Source organism: Scardinius erythrophthalmus, assembly GCF_964197995.2.
Source record: "Scardinius erythrophthalmus genome assembly, chromosome: 2".
NCBI classification, from domain to species: Eukaryota; Metazoa; Chordata; class Actinopteri; order Cypriniformes; family Leuciscidae; genus Scardinius; species Scardinius erythrophthalmus.
Genome location: NC_138222.1, coordinates 8,025,566 through 8,046,139, shown reverse-complemented (window position 1 = coordinate 8,046,139; position 20,574 = coordinate 8,025,566). Strand labels below are relative to the sequence as shown.

General features: G+C 37.8%; 1 protein-coding gene across 1 annotated transcript in view; it reads left to right on the top strand.

The window, feature by feature from the left end:
* The window catches only part of LOC308686107 (uncharacterized protein), a gene marked incomplete at its 3' end in the record, with an annotated part of 100,132 nt that overhangs the window by 37,217 nt on the left and 42,341 nt on the right, over positions 1-20,574 (top strand). The window contains exon 3 of the mRNA XM_081358480.1: positions 7,415-7,561. Coding sequence (XP_081214606.1) covers positions 7,415-7,561 — 147 coding nt within the window. The remainder of the gene's footprint in view (positions 1-7,414; positions 7,562-20,574) is intronic.

The window sequence follows — 20,574 nt, the reverse complement described above, 5'->3', positions numbered from 1 at the left end:
CACCTGAACAAGCTATTCAATGTCTTCAGGATTACTAAAGACAGGCATCCACTGTGCGATTTCAGCAAGGTTACCAACTCAAACTGTACGAGTAGATCGCATGTGATGAAGGGCAAAGTTTAGGATTTATGTGCTCACAATATACGGTCTGATCGTCGAGCTGTGTCTTGACTGCTCACACTATTCCTGTGAAATAAGGTCAATGTAAACCCCTCTGCCGGGTTGCGCCGATAGACTATGATATTATGCATCCAGTCAAAGGCATTAGGATTTAGCATTTTCAATAAATTATTATTATTATTATTATTATTATAAGGGTAGGGCTACTTTTATTATTAAAAATATATTCCAATTAATTAGCCCCGCAATAATTTCATAGCGGATGGGAAAAGCACCCTTCTGAAACCTAAAATGACAAATGAGATACCCTACGGTCTTGTGGACTTAACAGACACGCACACACACCAGCCATTTCAGGGTTGGAGCTAAACGTTGCCTATCCCTGGCCTAAACCTGGACTAACTTGAAAAATACACACTTTGCCCCGATTATAGCTAAAGAGCTAGCTATACCAATGATTTTTAATGGTGATTTGGCATGCTATTGAAACAAAAATTTAGCAAACGGTTTTGTAGATTTTGGACTATCCACTTTCAAATAAATCGAATTCTTAAAAAAAAAAAAAAAAAAAGGGTAACGTTATCAAGATGGCCCCCAAGTGAACCTACTTCCAAAAGGATTTGGTGCATATCAGTTGCTTCTATTTATTAACGAAGTTTCTTGGTCACTACAAAGATCCTGCAGGTAGGCCAATGATCTACAGTGTATTACTCTATTAATATAATATGTGACCCGCGCTGGCAAAAGGAGTGGGAATGCTCACAGGACAATTTCGAGCTACTGCCAAAACAAGTGAAAAATTAAGGTTTTTGGCTATTTTGAGGTTTTCACAAAAATGTTCCCAATGTTCCAAATATCCCTATGCTTCCAAAAAAGATCTAAAAGTATCTTTATTTGTACGTTTTCTGAGAGGATTACCTTTCCTTTGTCCATGGAAAAACATTCTTCGCGCTTACTTATTCTTAAGGCCTGTTCACACCGGGACGAATTTCGCGCGCGATATTCGCCGACGTTTAACGTAGTGCTGGGCGGTATGACCAAAAATTCACATCACGGTATTTTTCTAAATTACACCGGTTTCACGGTATATGACGGTATTTTTTTTTTTTTCAAGCATGACTGGGTGTAAAACGCATTTTTTACTGAGTGAGAGAGGAAATACTGCAGTCGATTGACTTAGAATGCCCTATTTTACTGTCATGAGTGAATATTGTAGAAAAAAATCCACATTATTAATACAGGTTTGCAAGGCTGTTTACAAAGAGGTGCCAGCAGGAGGCGCTTTAGGAGCGGCAGAAATAGCGGTTTCCCCGGTAACGGCTGTACACAAAGCAGCAACGCTCATAAACGATGCTTTATCAGGAAAGATAAAGAAAGATTCAGTCGTAATAACGAAGACACATTTCTAAAGACCGTCAGTTCACTTAAGATAGCCTACAATCATATAAAAACACCCGTGCCGCGTTTTGATTTTGAAATGTGCAGTGCTCATGTTTTTCAACGATGTCAATGCCAACCACAAATAGATTTTCCAAAAGGCTGTGTTGATATTGTGAACCAATGTATGGGAAACACATACTGTAATATAATTTGACAGCTATCAATTATAGTTAAATCCATCTTCAAAGTCACGCTTAGTAACACATAAATCACTACAGTGCAACAGTGAAAAAGGACCCTCTCAAACAGTGTCACACCGCGCCGCATTCCGATCGTTATTAATGCGACATACACCGGTACTGCGGTATTTTAAAAATTCATATCATAACAAAAATAAACACCGGTATTCGGTATGAACCGGTACACCGCCCAGCACTAGTTTAACGCCTCGTGACTAAACAAAGGGCGCCAATGTGAGTGTGCACACTGACGCGAAAAACGCCACGCTTAGGCCATCCTTAAAAATATTTTGGTTTGCAGTAACAGCAAAAAAAAAGAAAAAAAGGGTCGGTAGGTAGGTCTATATTTTTTTATATATATAAAAAATAATATAAAAAAAGTATATTTTTTTAATAATAAAAAAAAAATCGGGGTCGGGGGGGTCTTGAGAGAACATTTTTCACCGATGTCTAGGGGCTGTTTACACCAGGCCACTTTGCGTTTTCTCAGATCGGATTGCAATCTGATTGATCAAAACGATTCAATTATTTACACCTGGTTACATAGATGTGTGTTGTTGTTTTTTTGCGGATATAACCGATCTTCAATTCCCGCTATATGCAGATTTAATGCAGTGCACCGAAAGCAACAGTTATTATTTTATTGGTCAACAGCTAAAATTTCTGAATCAAAGCCCGCAATAAGAGAAAGCGGAAACAGCCCTGGTAAGATCATTTCGTTTCTTTACATTTAATGAAGATGATCGTGTGTTAAGCGTCTGCGACTTACTTTCACTTTGATTTGCGATAGCACGTTGATGCAGCTTCTCATCTGCGGCGATGCGTGTTGCAGTAGCGTCGTCATTACTGACTAAAACATGACATGTAGCCTATATAACACGCTTTCACATGTTTATTTTTTAATAAACCATAATCAACAACATATAAAAATGAAATAATCTTTAGAGTAAAGCCGCAGCCATCATTACCAAGCGCGAACCATTGACAGTGAATGAAACGGAGCGATCTTAGCCTGCAGGCCGTAGTGTGACATGCGTAAACCTGGTGTAAACATAATGACGCGCCACGAGTTTTTATTTAAAAGAAAGAACGTAGCTTATGTTTGTATACGTCTAAGCAATTTATATTCACAATACTTAATAACTAATATTATTTTATTGCATTTGTATTAGTTGTTTAAAGAGTTAAAAAAAAATTGGTCGGTCTTAACGCAAGTTTACAACCGGCAAGTCGGTCGGACTAAAAGGGAAAATAAATAAATAATTGGGTCGGTACTAAATTGACAGGGTCGGTCGGGTTACGGCAAACAAGAATATTTTTAAGGATGGCCTTAAAAGCGTCATTTTTTAAAAAACGCCTCGGGTTCGTTTTTTTGGTTTGACGCGCCGCGTCAAAAACTATCCGACCAATGAGATTGGCGCTTTTGCTCACGTGTCTGGAGCTTCTGAAGTTACAGTAAAACACAACTTGGGGGCGCTCAAACACAAAACGGTCTTGCCGAGCACACATACGTAACGGCGAAGAAGATATACACCGAGTAGCGTCTAAACACTGCCGGGAAGAAATAAGACGAGAAAGATGCAAGGCAAGATGAATGTAGAGCTGCTGGTCTCGTTGGTGTCAGAACATAAAGAACTATATGACAAACGCGACAGCAACTACAAACGTCTTGATAAAAGAGAACTGTTATGGAGTGGTATTAAGCGCCATCTAATGTCAGGGAATGAATTTGCATGTTCACTCGGCTCATCGTCAGCGAAAATCGCTTGGGTGTGAACACAAAAAACGCGTTGAAAAACGCTGGCGAATAACGCGCGCCGATATTCGTCCCGGTGTGTACGGGCCTTTACTCGATCCCGATATACACACATACACAGAATTACTGTATTTCAAAATATCTGTCTTGTCAAACATTATCTGTTATGTCTTGTGTGAATGTTTAACTGTTGGGGAAAAACATCTGATGTGTAACATTATTTTAGATCCGTGCAGTACAGTAGGTCTGAATATATAGGCTGTCTGTTTCATTCATGTTAATCAAACAATTGTGGTATCATGGAAAAAAAGTTGAATATATATTTTTCATATAGATATTTGGTTTTGACTTGGTGTGTGCCAAATTTGGTGTTATGACCAGGGATTTTATTATTTATTTAAGTGTTATTTTTAAGATTTTAAGGCTAGTTGATTTTGTTTTGGAACCTTCAGAAAACTTTAACACTATTTTTCTCAAAATTGACTTTGCTGACTCTATCGACAATAAATTTTTTTTTGAAAATAAGCTCATTGCGACCCATTTTGCCAACACGGGTCACATATTTTACTGTATTACAAAATCAGTTAAATAAATAAAATCACTTTAACAAAAAGCTTATCATAATCTCTAAACATAAATTTCATGGTATAGCTCACTTTACATTCATCAAAGGTTGTGTATCATGTTGTGAACTTTTATTTATTGTGATTTGTCCATACTCTCTCCTTGTTGGAGGTGAGATAAATAGGACATAATGCAATTCTGTACAAAAAAGGCTATTTGTAACAGCCGATTAAAAAGAAATCCCATGGCCCTAGCCGGACAAAGCGCTTCTCTTCTTTTCTTTTTTTCTTTCTCCCTCCATTTATTTTTTTCTTTTCTGCTCCGCAGACAAAGTTGCAATTAGCATGCTAATGCCGAGATCTGAACCTCAAAAGCTATAGAGTCAGTAGGAGGCTTTTCTGGGTGTCTGGAGATAACAAAGGACCTTTTACAAAAAAAAAAAAAAAAATTACTAGATGAAACACTGCCATTTATTCTGAAAGGCCTGATTTCCTCAAGATACGGATGTTTGGCTCCTTTTAATCCTTTTCCTCAATATGCTATTGAAGTTGTGTGTTTATGGCTTGTGGTTAATTAAGTTGCATACACTTTACCATTCTCCCTTGGGTAGAATACAGTGGATCATCTAGAATTTTTTTAAGCTGTTGGGTGTATTTTACAGTCTGGAGTGGTTTATTTAGGAGTCCTACCAGGTTTGTCTTTTCAAAGAATTGAAGGATCAAAGGATCTCCTAATGCAGAGGTGCTGGGCACCAGCTAAGACCTGTAGTTCAAAGATGGATGGTCTTAGCGTTAGCTTAGAAATAATGAAGAGTGCATAATAACCCTATTAAATGGACCTTGGAGTCCAGACCCTAGTGCCCATAGTCCAAGAAACAAAGAAAAGTGTACAGTGCTGCAGTTGAGAAAGAAAATAGACGTTCTCCTTGATTATGCAGTCAAAGGGAAAAAAATTGTGTGAAAAGTGGCCCCAATGGTATAAGGGGCTTCTGTGATCAAAGCACCCGAGGCCTGGTCTTTGCTGAGCCCATTATTTTTTTTAATAATTCAACAGCCCGTCCAAACCTATATGACTTACTTTCATCTGTGAAACACAAAAAAGACATTTTGAATAATATCTTAGTGTTTTTGGTCCTTACATGGTCCATACAAAAACAAGCTGAAATGGTATTTAAAACAGAAAAAAAAGTAATATTCACTGTAAATAAATGTAAGTACAATGATAAATCATCATTTTCAAGCATTGTGCCATAAGTTACAGTGAAATTCTTCAAAATGTATAATTCATTTTCAGTTTCGCTCATGTTTCAGTTAATATCTGTAACCTTCACTTCTTCATAAGCCATGGATCACAATCTGCTATGGATTTCATACATCAGTCAAAACACAATTAAATCTTGATTAGATCATTCAACAGTTTACATAACAGCCCTTATGTTTATTGCTCTCAAATGAGTTCACTCGCTTAGCAATAGCAACATCAGATGTTCAACCTGATGGAAGACAGTGCCTGGAGAAATTGATTTCCTAACCCTTCTGTATCATAATCTAATTTATCGGTGCACATTTCAGATGTTCATTAAAACATCTTTATGTGTGTTATCTAAGATTTTCCTCGCTGATGCGCCCACTTATGCTCTCTATGATTTGAGATCGACCTCTTCAGTGCATACACTCATTTAGACTTTGGCCTCTTGTTTTTTCTTCTTTTTTTTTTTTACCGGGTACTACAAGTAGTTCACAGTGAGATTGCTGCTTCCAAGGCAAATCCTATTGTGTCATCTCACTTCTTCTGCACCTCTCACTGTATCACATATTGTGAACCACAATTGCATAGGCCAATTTAGGAGTAGAAAATGGATTCATACAATCCCTGGGGTTCACTTACAAGCACCACCATGACACACTCTTTCTGCCAAGCAATTCCACACGATTGATATGTAAAATATCACAGAACGGTGCAGTATCTCTCATATTGATACATATACTTCATATGTGGAGCTCTTCATATGTCCCTCGTTGACAGTTTTGAGAATCGGAAGGATGAACTGGGTTTTTATATCTATTCTTCCGTTGGACAATCTCTGTCGTGTACATTATACCGGTTAAAAGTTTGGAATAATTGAAAGAAGTCTCATAAGCTCACCAAAGGCTGTATTTATTTAAAAAAAAATACAGTAAAAAAAAATAATATAGAGTGGTGCAGGGATGAGTAATTCACCACTGGTTCCTTTGAGATTTTCCTATGGGTTTTTTCCAATTTATGAGTAAAATAAATAAAATACTTTGCATACTCAAAGCATACTTTGATATTTTGGCCTACAACCGCACACTCCCCAAACATTAAGCCTGGCGTCAGTTCTGGCAGGTCACGTTAGTCAACTCCCATCAGCTGGATCTCAGCTGATCCACATCTATAGGAATAAGACGTCTATCACTGTATACATATATAAGCTCCTCAGTATTATCAACAGCTGTCGCGTTTCTCAGGAGCTAATTCCCTCCTCCATCCCCAGCTCCTCCTCTCGTCAGTCAGGATTTGGCCCTCTGATTCCCCCTGAATCAGACTAAATTTCTCTAATTATGTTGTACATTAAAATGAATTAATGATATCTGCAATACATTTATGTTGGTTCTATTCTGTTTACCCTAAGGGGGGTTATTGCTGCGCTCCCTGCTCTTATCCATGCCAAGCTTGCCCAGAACAGAACCATACCGCCAATCCTAACTGTATGCTAATTGTCATTCGTATTTGGCGATAGTGGTCCTGACAGAAATTCTTATCTAGTTAGCCTACTTATTAGAAACAAATGTTTTCAAAAATAAACATAACTGCTTCAAAATGTGCGGTTTTGTGAAATTTCTTTCTTTTTCTTAGGCTTGTCAGAACCATGGCACAGTATGTAGTGCACGTTAAGTTAACAAAACATAAAGCTCATGCAGGTTCAAATCTGGTCTGTCCATGATTTTCCTCCTCCATTTTCCTGTTTTTTTACAGTCGTAAACTGTAAAATAAAAAAAAATAAAAAAATAAAAAAAGTGGCCTTTAACATAGTTGTATTGTGGTGGGTAGTTTTATGACATCTTTCATTGTGAACACAAAATCTGATTACCTGCGCTAGCAAGATGGCATGACATGGACATTGTTTGGACATTTGTTGGTGACTCTTATACTTATCATGTATACATGCTTGTTAGGCTGAACATGTCCCTGCAGCAGTCACTACATTGAAACAGTGGCCAGGTGTTTGTTTTGACATTCTTAATATTTAATATCATCACAAATAATCATCCAACTCAACACATAACTATCATGGACAACAGTCTATTGACATGGCAGCGGTCATGTGTTGTAGGTGGAGGAGCGAGAGGCTCTGATCCTGGAACTGCAGGATGTCATCACTGAGCTACACCAGGAGATGTCTCTGAAAGAACAGCATGAACTCCAGCAGCTTCAACAGCTGCTTCAGCTGGAGACCAGAGTCAAAGAGCTTCAAGAGCAGGTAGAAGACACACTACAGACTTTTCCAGGTCTAACTGAATGTGGATTTATCATATTTTAATCCCATATACTCAATAGAAATGTGCCTTCCCTAAAACTCAAAAGTTTGGGATTGGTAATGCTCACCATTTATGAATAAACAGTAAAAATATAAATATTATTAGTTTAAAATAGCTATTTTCATACATTTTTAAATGTATCTGGGATGGCAAAGCTGAATTTCCACATGATCCTTCAGAAATCATTCTAATATGTGCTCAAGAAACATTTCTTATTATCAATGTTAAAAAAAAGTGCTACTTAATATTCTTTCCATGATTCTTTGATAAATAGAAACAGCATTTATTAAAACAGCTATCTTTTGTAACATTATCTTTTGTGTTTACTGTCATATTTGATCAAATGATTGTGTCATTGCTGAATTGAAAAATTAATTTCTGACAGAGAGGGAAAATGAAGATTGCAGGCCATCGCAATGAATGGAAATGAAAAAATGAGGTCATATGTATATTGCGGGCAGTTCAAACTCTCCCACTTTACAAATAAGATCCCATCAAGTAGAAAATGTTTTTGATATATTTTTCTGTATTCTTTAATGAACAGCATTTATGAACTATATATTTTTTGTAACAATGTAAAAGTCTTAGTGTCACTTTTGATAAATTGAATGCATCATTGCGGAATGAAAGTATTAATTTATAAGTAAGGGGTGATATAATGCCCTTTTCACAAGATGTAAAATATTTGAGTGTGTATGTGAAGGTTTAGCTCAAAATACCCCACATATATTTTTATATATATCATGTTAAAATTGTCACTTTTTGAGGGTGAGCAAAAACGCACCGTTTTTGTGTCAGTCCCTTTAAATGCAAATGAGCTGCTGCTCCTGGCACAGGGGGCGGAGCTTCAACAGCTTGTGTCCTTTTACCTCACACAGACATGCACTGAAAATTTCTAAAACTTTTAGCCTTTTATGTTCGAATCGGAGTCAGACAATGATGGAGAGACTCAAGAACAAGTGACATCATGGAGAATGCAACAGGTAATTTCTGAATGGTTAGTTGAATTTAGGTAGCTTATCTGTAGGTATCTTCTTGTCATTGATTAGCATATTCTGTCATGATAATCTGTAAATCACTTTCCCGGGGGCGGGGTTTATGCAAATTTTAGGGTTTGTGATGTCACTAACCCAGGAGGAATGTTGTGTAGTCTCTACCAGCCATTTGTTGTAGTCCTTAAAAAGAAATTTCTTTAAAGGGTAACTAAACCCTAAACCAACTTTTTTTAGTTAATGATCTGTAAGAATGGGGCTTTATTAGTGCTGTTCATTTATTCAAGTAATTTTTTTGACATTTGTGTTTAAAGTGTTTTAATTTTACAAAATATGGTGTTAAAACGTCTGAGTGCTGCCCTCTTCAGGTTGAACGGTGGCTACTGCAGTTGAATTTTCCTATTGGAAGTTGTGGTACCCTCTGACGTCAGAGAGTACCAGCTAACCACGCCCTTGCCTGCAGAGAGATACGTCTCAGATGCACGCCCCCTCTCCGCTGGGCTCTGCCTACTTTTCCAGCATTTTTCAAATATTGCCAGTGGGTGGAGTCAGGCTCTGACCAGGGGTTTAGTTACCCTTTAAAAGCAAATATCTCCCTTTGCTTTGAACTTTGAGCGTTGTAACTTTGCAGATGTTATTTATGCTCAAACAGAAACATTACACACTAACTAAAGTTAGAAAAGGGAAATCATAATCAACCACCCCTTTAAAAGAAATATCTTACTGACCCCCCAATTTTTAATGGTAGAGTGAATTTGTAATTTTCCATCAAATTTTCTTAGCCTTATAAATGTTCTTCATATAGTCCACTTCCCTGAGCGAGGGAGCAACAAATTTAGTGTGCTGAGCATCTCATTGACTTTTTAGGATATTCGGTGTGAGAACAGAAACACCGCAGGAATGAAGCTGTAGAGCAAACCATTCAATCAGCTCAATGTTGCCCTTCAGCCCAGACGACTGGATGAAAGATTGGCATGTCAGAAGTTTTTCACAGGCATAATACTTAAAACTACAGCAGGTATTCTCTACTACTCACTGATTTACAAATAAACCTGTGAAGATGGGAAATTTTAAAAAAGTGACGATACCAGCATTACCCTCTAGCATTTTGAGCGCTGTTAAATGGATTCTTAAACACCTCTGATTGGCCATTTTTAAGTTTCAGTACCGACTTGGTAACGAAGTCTGTAATTTTTGACAACTCTAGTTTTTACTATCACAGCAACATTTTTGTACATAAAAACATTGACAGTATTTGCTTTTAAAGGCCGTGTTGCAGGGTTTTTTTTTTCATCGAATTTGTGCAATTTACTTCTTGGTAATAAACATTTAAACTGTTATTCATTGTATTTTATGTTGTTGGGTATCACAAAGCGTAATATAATACGAAAAAGTAGGTACTATCTTACAGCGGCTTGCAATTCTCCTTTCCACCACAATGCATTGCATTACGTCACGTTGGGGAGAGAATTTAATAAAGCCCGGCTAGCCCGCCTTGAGAGCATTGAGAGTGACTAGAGAGACGAGTAACTTAGTAGACGAGACGAGAGTATTCAGATAGCGCAGATTATAGATAAATGGATAAATACATAGACATAGATAGACAGACAGACAGACAGATATAGATAGATAGATAGGCTAGTATAGAGAGAGATAGGCAGACAGGCAGATAGCATAACGTTAGCATAGATAGCTAGCAGCTAGATATAGAAATATATAGAAATATATAGTAGGTAGATTGACAATGGTGAACTACTGTGTTTGTGCTGAGTGTAAAAACTGGATGCTGAGTGAGGCACGTCACATCTGGTCGCGGGGTGAGCTCCTCGACCAGCGACCAAAACGCACTCACTTCCCTACAGCACAAGCTTTCTAACGCAGTTTCCAAGGGACGGCACCGCCGGCGCCCACACAAGCACCTGCCAAACACAGCGACAGACACGCGGCGGCTACGTTTGCAACAACATTTTCACCGGAGGAAGAGATAAACGCTAAGAAACGCCCATATAGCTAGCATGATGCCTTCTATTTCTACAGTAGATGACAAAGACAAAGTTTACCAGTACTACGTCTACAACACTATGACAAAGGTTAGCGGTACTTATCTGAACTAACGTCATGATCACTGCTACTAGATATAAAGAAAACGTTGATTTTTCACTCGGTGCTATTCAATGACAGTAAAAAAAAAGTGCCGTTAGTGCACTGTTGTCGTAGACTATTTTTTACAGTCTATGGTAGAATAGCTCCAGTGCTCATTTCTGCGTTGCTAAATGAACTCACCAGGACACTTCACCAACTCTCAACACATTCTCCTCGGACCATGCATTTAATTATTAAGTATTTACGACATTGTGGTGGCGTTCAAGTGCGTTTAACTCGTAAATACGATCTATACGAGATGACTTGAACGCACCATAATACTAGGCTGAGGCTAGCTTTCCTCCACTTCTCCCCAACGTGACGTCATCACCGAATTGCGCAAAAAAAAAACGCTAATACCAAAAACGTAAAAAACTGGTCTTTAAGACCATTTTTATGACATTTTAAAAATGAGGCCATCCTTAAAAATATTCTTGTTTGCCGTAACCCGACCGACCCTGTCAATTTAGTACCGACCCAATTATTTATTTATTTTCCCTTTTAGTCCGACCGACTTGCCGGTTGTAAACTTGCGTTAAGACCGACCAATTTTTTTTTAACTCTTTAAACAACTAATACAAATGCAATAAAATAATATTAGTTATTAAGTATTGTGAATATAAATTGCTTAGACGTATACAAACATAAGCTACGTTCTTTCTTTTAAATAAAAACTCGTGGCGCGTCATTATGTTTACACCAGGTTTACGCATGTCACACTACGTGCGTAAACCTCACTGTCAATGGTTCGCGCTTGGTAATGATGGCTGCGGCTTTACTCTAAAGATTATTTCATTTTTATATGTTGTTGATTATGGTTTATTAAAAAATAAACATGTGAAAGCGTGTTATATAGGCTACATGTCATGTTTTAGTCAGTAATGACGACGCTACTGCAACACGCATCGCCGCAGATGAGAAGCTGCATCAACGTGCTATCGCAAATCAAAGTGAAAGTAAGTCGCAGACGCTTAACACACGATCATCTTCATTAAATGTAAAGAAACGAAATGATCTTACCAGGGCTGTTTCCGCTTTCTCTTATTGCGGGCTTTGATTCAGAAATTTTAGCTGTTGACCAATAAAATAATAACTGTTGCTTTCGGTGCACTGCATTAAATCTGCATATAGCGGGAATTGAAGATCGGTTATATCCGCAAAAAAACAACAACACACATCTATGTAACCAGGTGTAAATAATTGAATCGTTTTGATCAATCAGATTGCAATCCGATCTGAGAAAACGCAAAGTGGCCTGGTGTAAACAGCCCCTAGACATCGGTGAAAAATGTTCTCTCAAGACCCCCCCGACCCCGATTTTTTTTTTATTATTAAAAAAATATACTTTTTTTATATTATTTTTTATATATATAAAAAAATATAGACCTACCTACCGACCCTTTTTTTCTTTTTTTTTGCTGTTACTGCAAACCAAAATATTTTTAAGGATGGCCTGATATACATATCTTGAGTGATTTATGTACCCATTAATCGACAGTGGTGGTTAACCTGCAACATGGACTTTAAGATCTTGCATGTTGACTCAGGGTTAACTTTATGGTTGAACTTGTTTAAAGTTTATATATATATATATATATATATATATATATATATATATATATACTGTATGTATATATATATATATATATATATATATATATATATATATATAAATAAAAGATTAGCCTAGTTTATTGGTCATTGACTACTGTTAGTATGCCATTCATGGGTTTATCTCCCCTAAAGTGTCAACACTGTGTTGCCCGAGCACCATGAACACATTGAGTGCGTCTCTCAGATCTGCCAATCTCTTTCCAGCTCAACCATACCGATGGTTTGGGGGCACGCCTACTCTAGCAGGCGGAGCCAGAGGGTGTTTAGCTGCGGTGGGCCCATGACTTATTGGAAAATACATTCAGCTTCTGTTACAGAAGTTCAAGCAACAATTTGCTGCATTTAGATCTTCAAAGGTCATTGACATGTATGCGCTCTGCGCTCTGCAATGGACTCTTCCGTTCAGAAAGACAAATGTATCAGTTTATAATGTTAACTTTGATGTCTTCGGTGTAGACAGCCTTAAACAGTTCTGATGCATCAGTGCAGATATGTTGAATGGGTTTATTATAAGAGAGGCGCTCGTGTTAACTCTCGACTTAATTGTTTACTTATGACACATACTGTAACAACACATCTAAAAGTTTTCCTAAGAATGGTGGACCGTTCGTTGAAAGTAGCCTACTTTTACCTGTTTGTGATGTTTGCATTGGTAGAGGAGCAAAAGGGGTGCTTGCAAGTTTTTTGTTTTTTTTTTTGTAAAAAAGCTTTATTTTTGTAATTCCACTTGGAACCACTAGTATTGCAGACACTACATACTTCACTTTTACATTACTCTCTGTTTGTCCTTTGTCCTTCAGAGGGACAAGAAGTTTGTATCTTCTCTGTTTAGGTGCAGGGTTCAGACGAGACTATAGCTCAGCTGAGACTAGAACTGGCTGAGAGCAACAGCAACAGCGACATGCTGAATGTTATAAGTAAGCGTTTGTTTACGAGTGTGTGTGTCCACACCTCACTCACACTTAACCTTATGTGAGCATGGTTCCTATTACAAATCAAACGTGTTGAAAAGGTGTGGAGTTAAATTAATATCCTAATGGTTTTAATTATTTTAAACACTAAACAAGATGATCTGTGTTCATACAGTATTGGTAATTTGCATTTTCAGCGAAATCTCGATGGAGAGTGTATGTGAACCCAAGCTCTTTTGTGCTCTGATGTCAACTGATTGTGCAGTCATATATAATACAAGGCAATAAAACAATTTTACACCAAGTAATGTAGTGCATTATCCTGACTGTATGTTGTTTAGGGAGCATTGTAACAACCTAGTACATTAATATAAGATAATGGTACATACGATTTGTGAACCGCTTCAAATGCGGTTCATCCAATCAGAGATCAAAACAGAGAGTCGTTTATTATAGTACATGAAGTAAAGTAAATGCATCACTGGATTAGTGTGCTTCATGTAAGAATAGCCATTATACAGTAAGTTACGCGATGATCGGTGTTCATCTGTATTATTTCACTGCATTTTCAGTACAATCTTGATGGACAATCTTTTGGTTTAATTTGTTTAAATCAATTAAAAATACTATTTAGCCTTAATCTGAAAGATTCAGAATGACTCTTCTCTGAAATGTAATTTATAAAATTTTTGATTTATTTATTCTAAAGCAAGGCAAGGATACTCAGTTATTTTTAGCAATGTAATGTGATGGCACATAGTCTGCATCTCATGTTTCCCTAATGTCTTGTACTGTTAAAGTCGTCATGAAATCAAAATTGACCCTATTTACTTTGTTAGCGCATATTACTAGTCTTGTGGTGAACAATTAATCCGTGCAAGTTAATACACAGAAAAAAATTATTGTCGTGGTAATCTTTAATCAAAATCTAAAAAGTTACTTCCGGTCTGGAATGGCGTTCCTTCTCTGATGATGTCAGTTTGACGGCTTGGGTTGAAAACGCTTAACCACTCCCCTCAAACCTTTAGTCTGCTATGAGCGAGAGATGGAGAGGAGGAGTGCAAAAGTAAAACCCTGTCCTCTATTCAATATTCCGTTTCACTTGGAAATACGTCACAACACTGGAGAAAAGTCGTTTGCAGTAGAGCGTTGCCGCTTGCAACGCCAAGGTCATGGGTTTGACTCCCAGGGAAAGCAAGAGCTGATAAGAATGTAAATGTGTATCTTGAAATGCAATGTAAGTCGCTTTGGACAAAAGCGTCTGCCAAATGCATAAATGTAATGTAAATGATATGCAGATGCTGTTATGCATAGTAAAACCTGGCGTTGTAAGCTTGTTACGCCCAGTCTATGGGAAAGAGTGCAACATTAAAGACTACAATGATAAATTATACATTATTGACTTTGTTTGAGACTTTTGATTCAGGAGCTTACTGGGCCAAAATAACAAACAAAACTTCCTTTTTTTTTTAAACTTTCTTTCTTAAACCCTAACCCAAAAAAAGAAAGAAAAGGAAAATACAATATACAAAAATTACCCTCTATCCAAAAACAGAGATCAAAACAGTTTACAATAAACAAAAATGGCGTCAGACTCTCATATATGGCTATTTCGGGAAGGAGACAAAGTGGAGATGCATGTACGCACAATCTTCCGTTGACTGGGTTTTATAAACGGATTTTTGCGCAGTACTCGCTTGTCCGTACGCAAAATGTACTTTTTGTGGATACGCACACTTTTAGGATGAAATCTACAGAAAGTTTTATACATGAGGCCCCAGTGCAGTTCATTTGTCCAGGTTTCAAGTGCACATATATGAAAACCCCCAACCCTATTGAGTGATTGTAGGAGCAGCGGTTCTGATGAAGCTGAAGCAGGAGCTGAATGGAACCACTGTCCCTCCTCCGTCCACTGACATCTTCATGCATCTGGCTGAAAGCCCAGAGACACTGGGAGTCAGATAACTCTAATGAATTGTAATATTGTGCAATTTTAATCAGGCACTAATTTGGTATAATGATCTTATAATTTCTGGATAGGATTAGATGGCAATTAAATCCATGCCAGAGAAATGGGAAAGAGGTCAGATGTGGAGCGAATAGATAGACAGTGACGAAGTTCATTTTGTTTTTGTCTAACACGAAAATTGTTCTAGGAGGAAAAAAAGTGATTTTTCTTCAGTCGGTTATTGGATTTGGTATGGTTGGGTGCAGTGATTCAGGATGTAATTATGCATGTTGTTTCATGTTATTAGGTGACGTCTGGAGACGAGAGATTTTTTTTTTTTTCGTCTGAGGTTTGTGACCCTTAAGTAAAATCAAATATCAAGGGTCTTAAGGTGGTTTGAGACAGTGTAGGTGATTGATTTGGCTGTTTTTAAAAGCTTGAGAGTGTCTCTTTCTGTTCATTGTGGAATAGAGTGGTTTTCTGGATTTGTTTGACAGAGGTGAAATGTCAGGCAGCACACAAGTCAAAGACAAATGAAAATGTCCCCGATCAAGAAAAATGTCATTTAAAACATGTGCCAAGTTCTTGGAAATGTACTTTTTGGATTTAGTTTGACTCCATGTGGTTTTAAAAAACTTGTATACCATTTTCAAGAAAAGTTTTTATTTAATGACTAAAAATGCCATGTGGAGTAACCATCAGATAAAAAGTAGTAACATTTCTTTTTAAAATATATTTTACTATGTAAAAAAGTGTATTTACAAATATCATGATTTGTAATAAATATCATTTCGTTTTTCGGAAGTCACACCACATGACATTTTGCATCCTGAACTAACATTGCCTAAGAAAATCAAATTGTCAGATATTTTAAGAGACTTTTAACCAACACAGTCATGAGAGTCTGCAGATGAATTAATAGATCTGGACATAAAAATGTCACACCATTGATCCTAATTAAAGCTTAAATATGGGTAGTTTTGTCACACAAATCAATCATATTGGTGAGAGCTTGGAATATAGCTCTCGGTTTGTATAGGCTACTTCTCTGGTGCTTTATTATGAATACAGACTTTATAGAAAGAATTTAAAATTTTGAGTGAACCATTTCTATATTTAGAGAAACTGTGGCGGTTTGTAAAGGATGCAGTTTTATTCATGTGGTGCCAATGGGCAAGGTAAGTAGAAGGGGAAGGTTATCTGTGTCAAACCACTTGCTCTTACTGCCCACTCTTTAGGTATTTCCCATCTAACCCAGGGACTGTCAGGATCCTTACCCTTGCCTTCTATCTCCCTACTTTGCTCTTCTCCTCTTTCCTACCCATCATTCTTGCCCTCACTGTAGCGGAAACGCATTGCAAAGGAGAGCCAAAGTCACACAACATTAGTTTGGTAGTAGCAGCAGCAACAGAAAGCCATTACTCTTCCCTGACAGTATCAAAGAGAACACTGGAGCAGGGGTGCGGCCGGTCCCTCTCCCTCTCGCTTCCTCAGCTACACGCTGCTCGCAGGAAATTGCCTCATACTTCAGTGCGCAGGAGGTGACACACTGGTGACAACCACGCATGTGTCACTTTCAGGGCCTGGGTGGGAGCAGCCTCCCAATTCTGAGACAAGTGCTGCCCTGGGAGCTGTATGAGGCCAGGGCCTTGGAGGGCTGCAGTCTTGGGTTTGAAGCTTTGTAATGCTAGCGGGGCTCTGTCGCTGGATTCCATACGAAGGTCAATACAGAGTTGAAGAGTCAAGATTGAAGTGAAGTGCTCCTAGACTTGTTGTGCGACAATCTGAAGTACTCTTCTAAAGGTGAAGCTAAAGAGATGCTAACAGGCACGCTTGCCCTGAGACACGGGAGCTGAGCTACACACTCACCAGTGAAGAGCTGTTGTGCCTTTGACCCTGTCTTTTAAAGCACCGGGGCACGTTATATATCCCGAGATAATGCTGTGGTAGACCCCTAAACGGCCCTCGAATGCTTTTCCGAAGCATTCACATCTACTTTGTCTGTTTCTGTCAGAGGCCACATTTCACAAATCACAATACACATTTGTGCTATCAATCGATAAAAAAAAAAAAGACTAATTATTCACACATTTTTATAATAATAATGAATCATGATAAATCAAGATTTTTTTTAACATTTAATAGGCTTTTAAAAAATATGAATTTTTAATTTAAGTGAACTTGAAACATTCATTTCTACTGGTATTGAGAATCGAACTCGCAACCTTATATCCTTATTAAAGGCACAATATGTAACTTTTTTGCTTTAAAAATAGCAAAAATCACTATATCTATGTTATATATTGTGGCGAGCACGACGAGGTCGAGGGCCGTGGGAGGACGGCTCGAGGCCGGTGGCGCGATTGATAATGAGCGACACGTGCGCGACGCACCGGTCTCTCGCTCTTCACTGTCGTCGCTCCTCCTTTATGTTTCCGCTCCTCCGTGAGAGATGCGAGACCGGTGCGTCGCGCACGTGTCGCTCATTATCAATCGCGCCACCGGCCTCGCGCCGTCCTCCCACGGCCCTCGACCTCGTCGTGCTCGCCACATATATATTTTTTAGTTGTGTACTTACACAGGGTTCCCGCGGGGTCTTAAAAAGTCTTAAAATGTCTTAAATTCTGAACTTTAAATTTAAGGCCTTAAAACGTCTTAAAAACAGCCAGATTTTCATCCACGGTCTTAAATTTCATTTAGTCAGGTCTTAAAAAAGGTTTTACCGTCGTTCATTTCCAGAAACGCTGGCCGTAGAAAGTTATTACAAAGTAGCAAAAAAGTATCGAAGTCGCTCGCCAAGAAGCAGTTCACATATCGCGTCTTTTTCGCGCTCAAGTTCATTCAAATGTAGGCGCGCGATAAGCGCACTTATAATTGAAGCGACGCGCTCGTTTTTTTTCCAGGCGCAGCAACATGAAAAAAGACATGAAGGATGCGGGTGCACCCAAACACTACGGGTGTTTTTCTCTTCTCCGTAAATAAATCTTGTAACAGAGCTACAGCAAGCGTTTTTCGGCGGTGGAAATCCATTAGCCACTAAAACTTTTTTGTCATTGTGGAGTTGCATAGCAACGACGCCACGGTAAAATCGGACCGAATTTTACTATTAATAATAAAAGATAAGCTAAAGTGTATTGTAAATGTCACTAAATCATTTTTTTATAAAAAGAATGAGTCAAAAAAGATAAATTAAAGTCTGAAATATGTGAGGTTTATCTTTTTATAAAAACCTTTTTTGTCAACTTAATTTGAACTTGTACATGTTAGTATAGGCTATAACATGTTGCAAGACAATTTTAAAATCTGGCTATCATTTTTAATCGTATTATTTTAATGTTTATGTTAGTGCGTATTGATGCTAATTTTATTTGTTATTTGCTGTTTTTCGACATAAAACTTGGTGAATTGATTTCATTGTGTAGTATTAGTACTTTGAACAGGATTCTGTGATAACAGTGATAATTTTTGGCACTATAATAATTAAGTGAAATGTTCATGCCATTTCATCTCTAGTTATGATCAACTATGATCAACTAAAATCATCTAATTATGTGTTTTTTACATTAGGCCTAGCCTATAATATGCAAAGTACAATTTTCTATAAAAAAAATTATATCTGATTCTGTTATTTTCTCTGACACGCATTGTTGGGTCTGGAAGGTTACTAATGTGATTGCTTTATCTGTAAATTAAGTTAATGCTTTTTCAATTACTGAATTCATTGAAATAAAATGAATTCTTTGATTTGAATATTTTTTGGCAATGCGTCGTGTAGGTCTTAAATTTCAATCTTTATGGTCTTAAAATGTCTTAAAAAGGTCTTAAATTTGACTAACTGAAACCTGCAGGAACCCTGTTACATTAACCCGACTGTTTCCAACAACTTTTAAACCAGGAGAAATTTGTAATTTAATTCGAGAAACGTCCCGTTTCTTTATTTCCGTTTTGTCGCCGCCAATGGCGTCATATCCGCGTTGTCCCTGGTTTCCGCTCGTGCTGCCATGGCAACCAGAGCTATGAACCAGAGCCCTCTGATAGTAACCAAAGCGACTGACGCGGACAACTTTGTAGTTCGCAATGTCTGTTTGCACGCTGTTGTTGTTTCGTTCAAACATTATGGACCATGGCAAGCAGACTTTGGATAAAAAAAGGAGAACTAAAACGAGAATCAATATCAGCGCTGTGTTTTCGAGATGCCTAGACCTCCCATAGACAGTATATAAACGAGAGCTCCACGTCCGAGACTTCGACTGCTCCTACATGTACTTTATTAAACAGGTGAGGACATTTACATAAAACTAATCAATGTTTTATAGTTCAACAATGATAAAATGTCAGAATATGATCTGTATGTATTCTAATGTTGATCTACCTTACTGCTAGTCTCATACAGACAGACTAACACATACATTTCAACACATTCAAATGCAGTTTAGTGTGCTAGTGTAGCTAATGTTAGACCAAGTGAAACAGCGCTGCGTTACCTCACAAGTTTAATTTGTCTAATAAACTGACCTGTGAGTAGTAATTCTGTGTGTAGTTTGATAGAATGAAATGTCCGTATTCCTTTTAAATCCGACCGCGGGACTCGCAGCGCGTTTGGAGCTGATAGCTGTCTCTTAGCAATCCCGACCTGCTTCATATCACATTCATGATAAAAGCATCGATGTATTCAGTCATCCATAAACATTATTAGATCGGTCGGCTTGACGTTGACGACAAGATCCATAATTCTTAGCAAATGTTGTGTCATCAATCTATGCCTTTGTTATTGTAAATAGGTTAGCGACCCCTAGTGGCGAAAAATGCCATACTGTACGTTTAAAGCTACTTTTTCTTTTGTTCTTTGATCAACGTTAATGACACAGACTGCAGCAGGAATATTAGGCTGCTGTCTCTTTAAGAGCTGGTTCATGTGTTGCGGAACTGACACACATCCTATTTTCTCCCAACTCTTTACATTCATTTAAGACTTTTTAGTTAATTTTAGACTTTGCTTTTGAACTCATTGAAAAACACTCATTTGTGTTTTGTTCATTCAAGCACGGTAAGATGCAAAAGAGAACTCAGTACGGTACTAGAACTGAGAAGAGTCTTTCTGTGCGTGCATTTTGTGTGTGTGCAGTCTCGTTATACTGTGTGGAGAAACCTGTTAGAAATCTGTTTGCATTTCCATTCATGGAAGCTGTGACATTAATGTGAATATATCATTTTTTGATGAACCATCATTGAATAAACTTTAGGGGGGTTTCTGTCAAATGTTTGTGGGCAAAAAGCTTTCCACGTTGTCGCTGCCCCCCAGCCGGGCCCCACATATTCCTCCATTCTACCACTCGAAATTAAGCTTC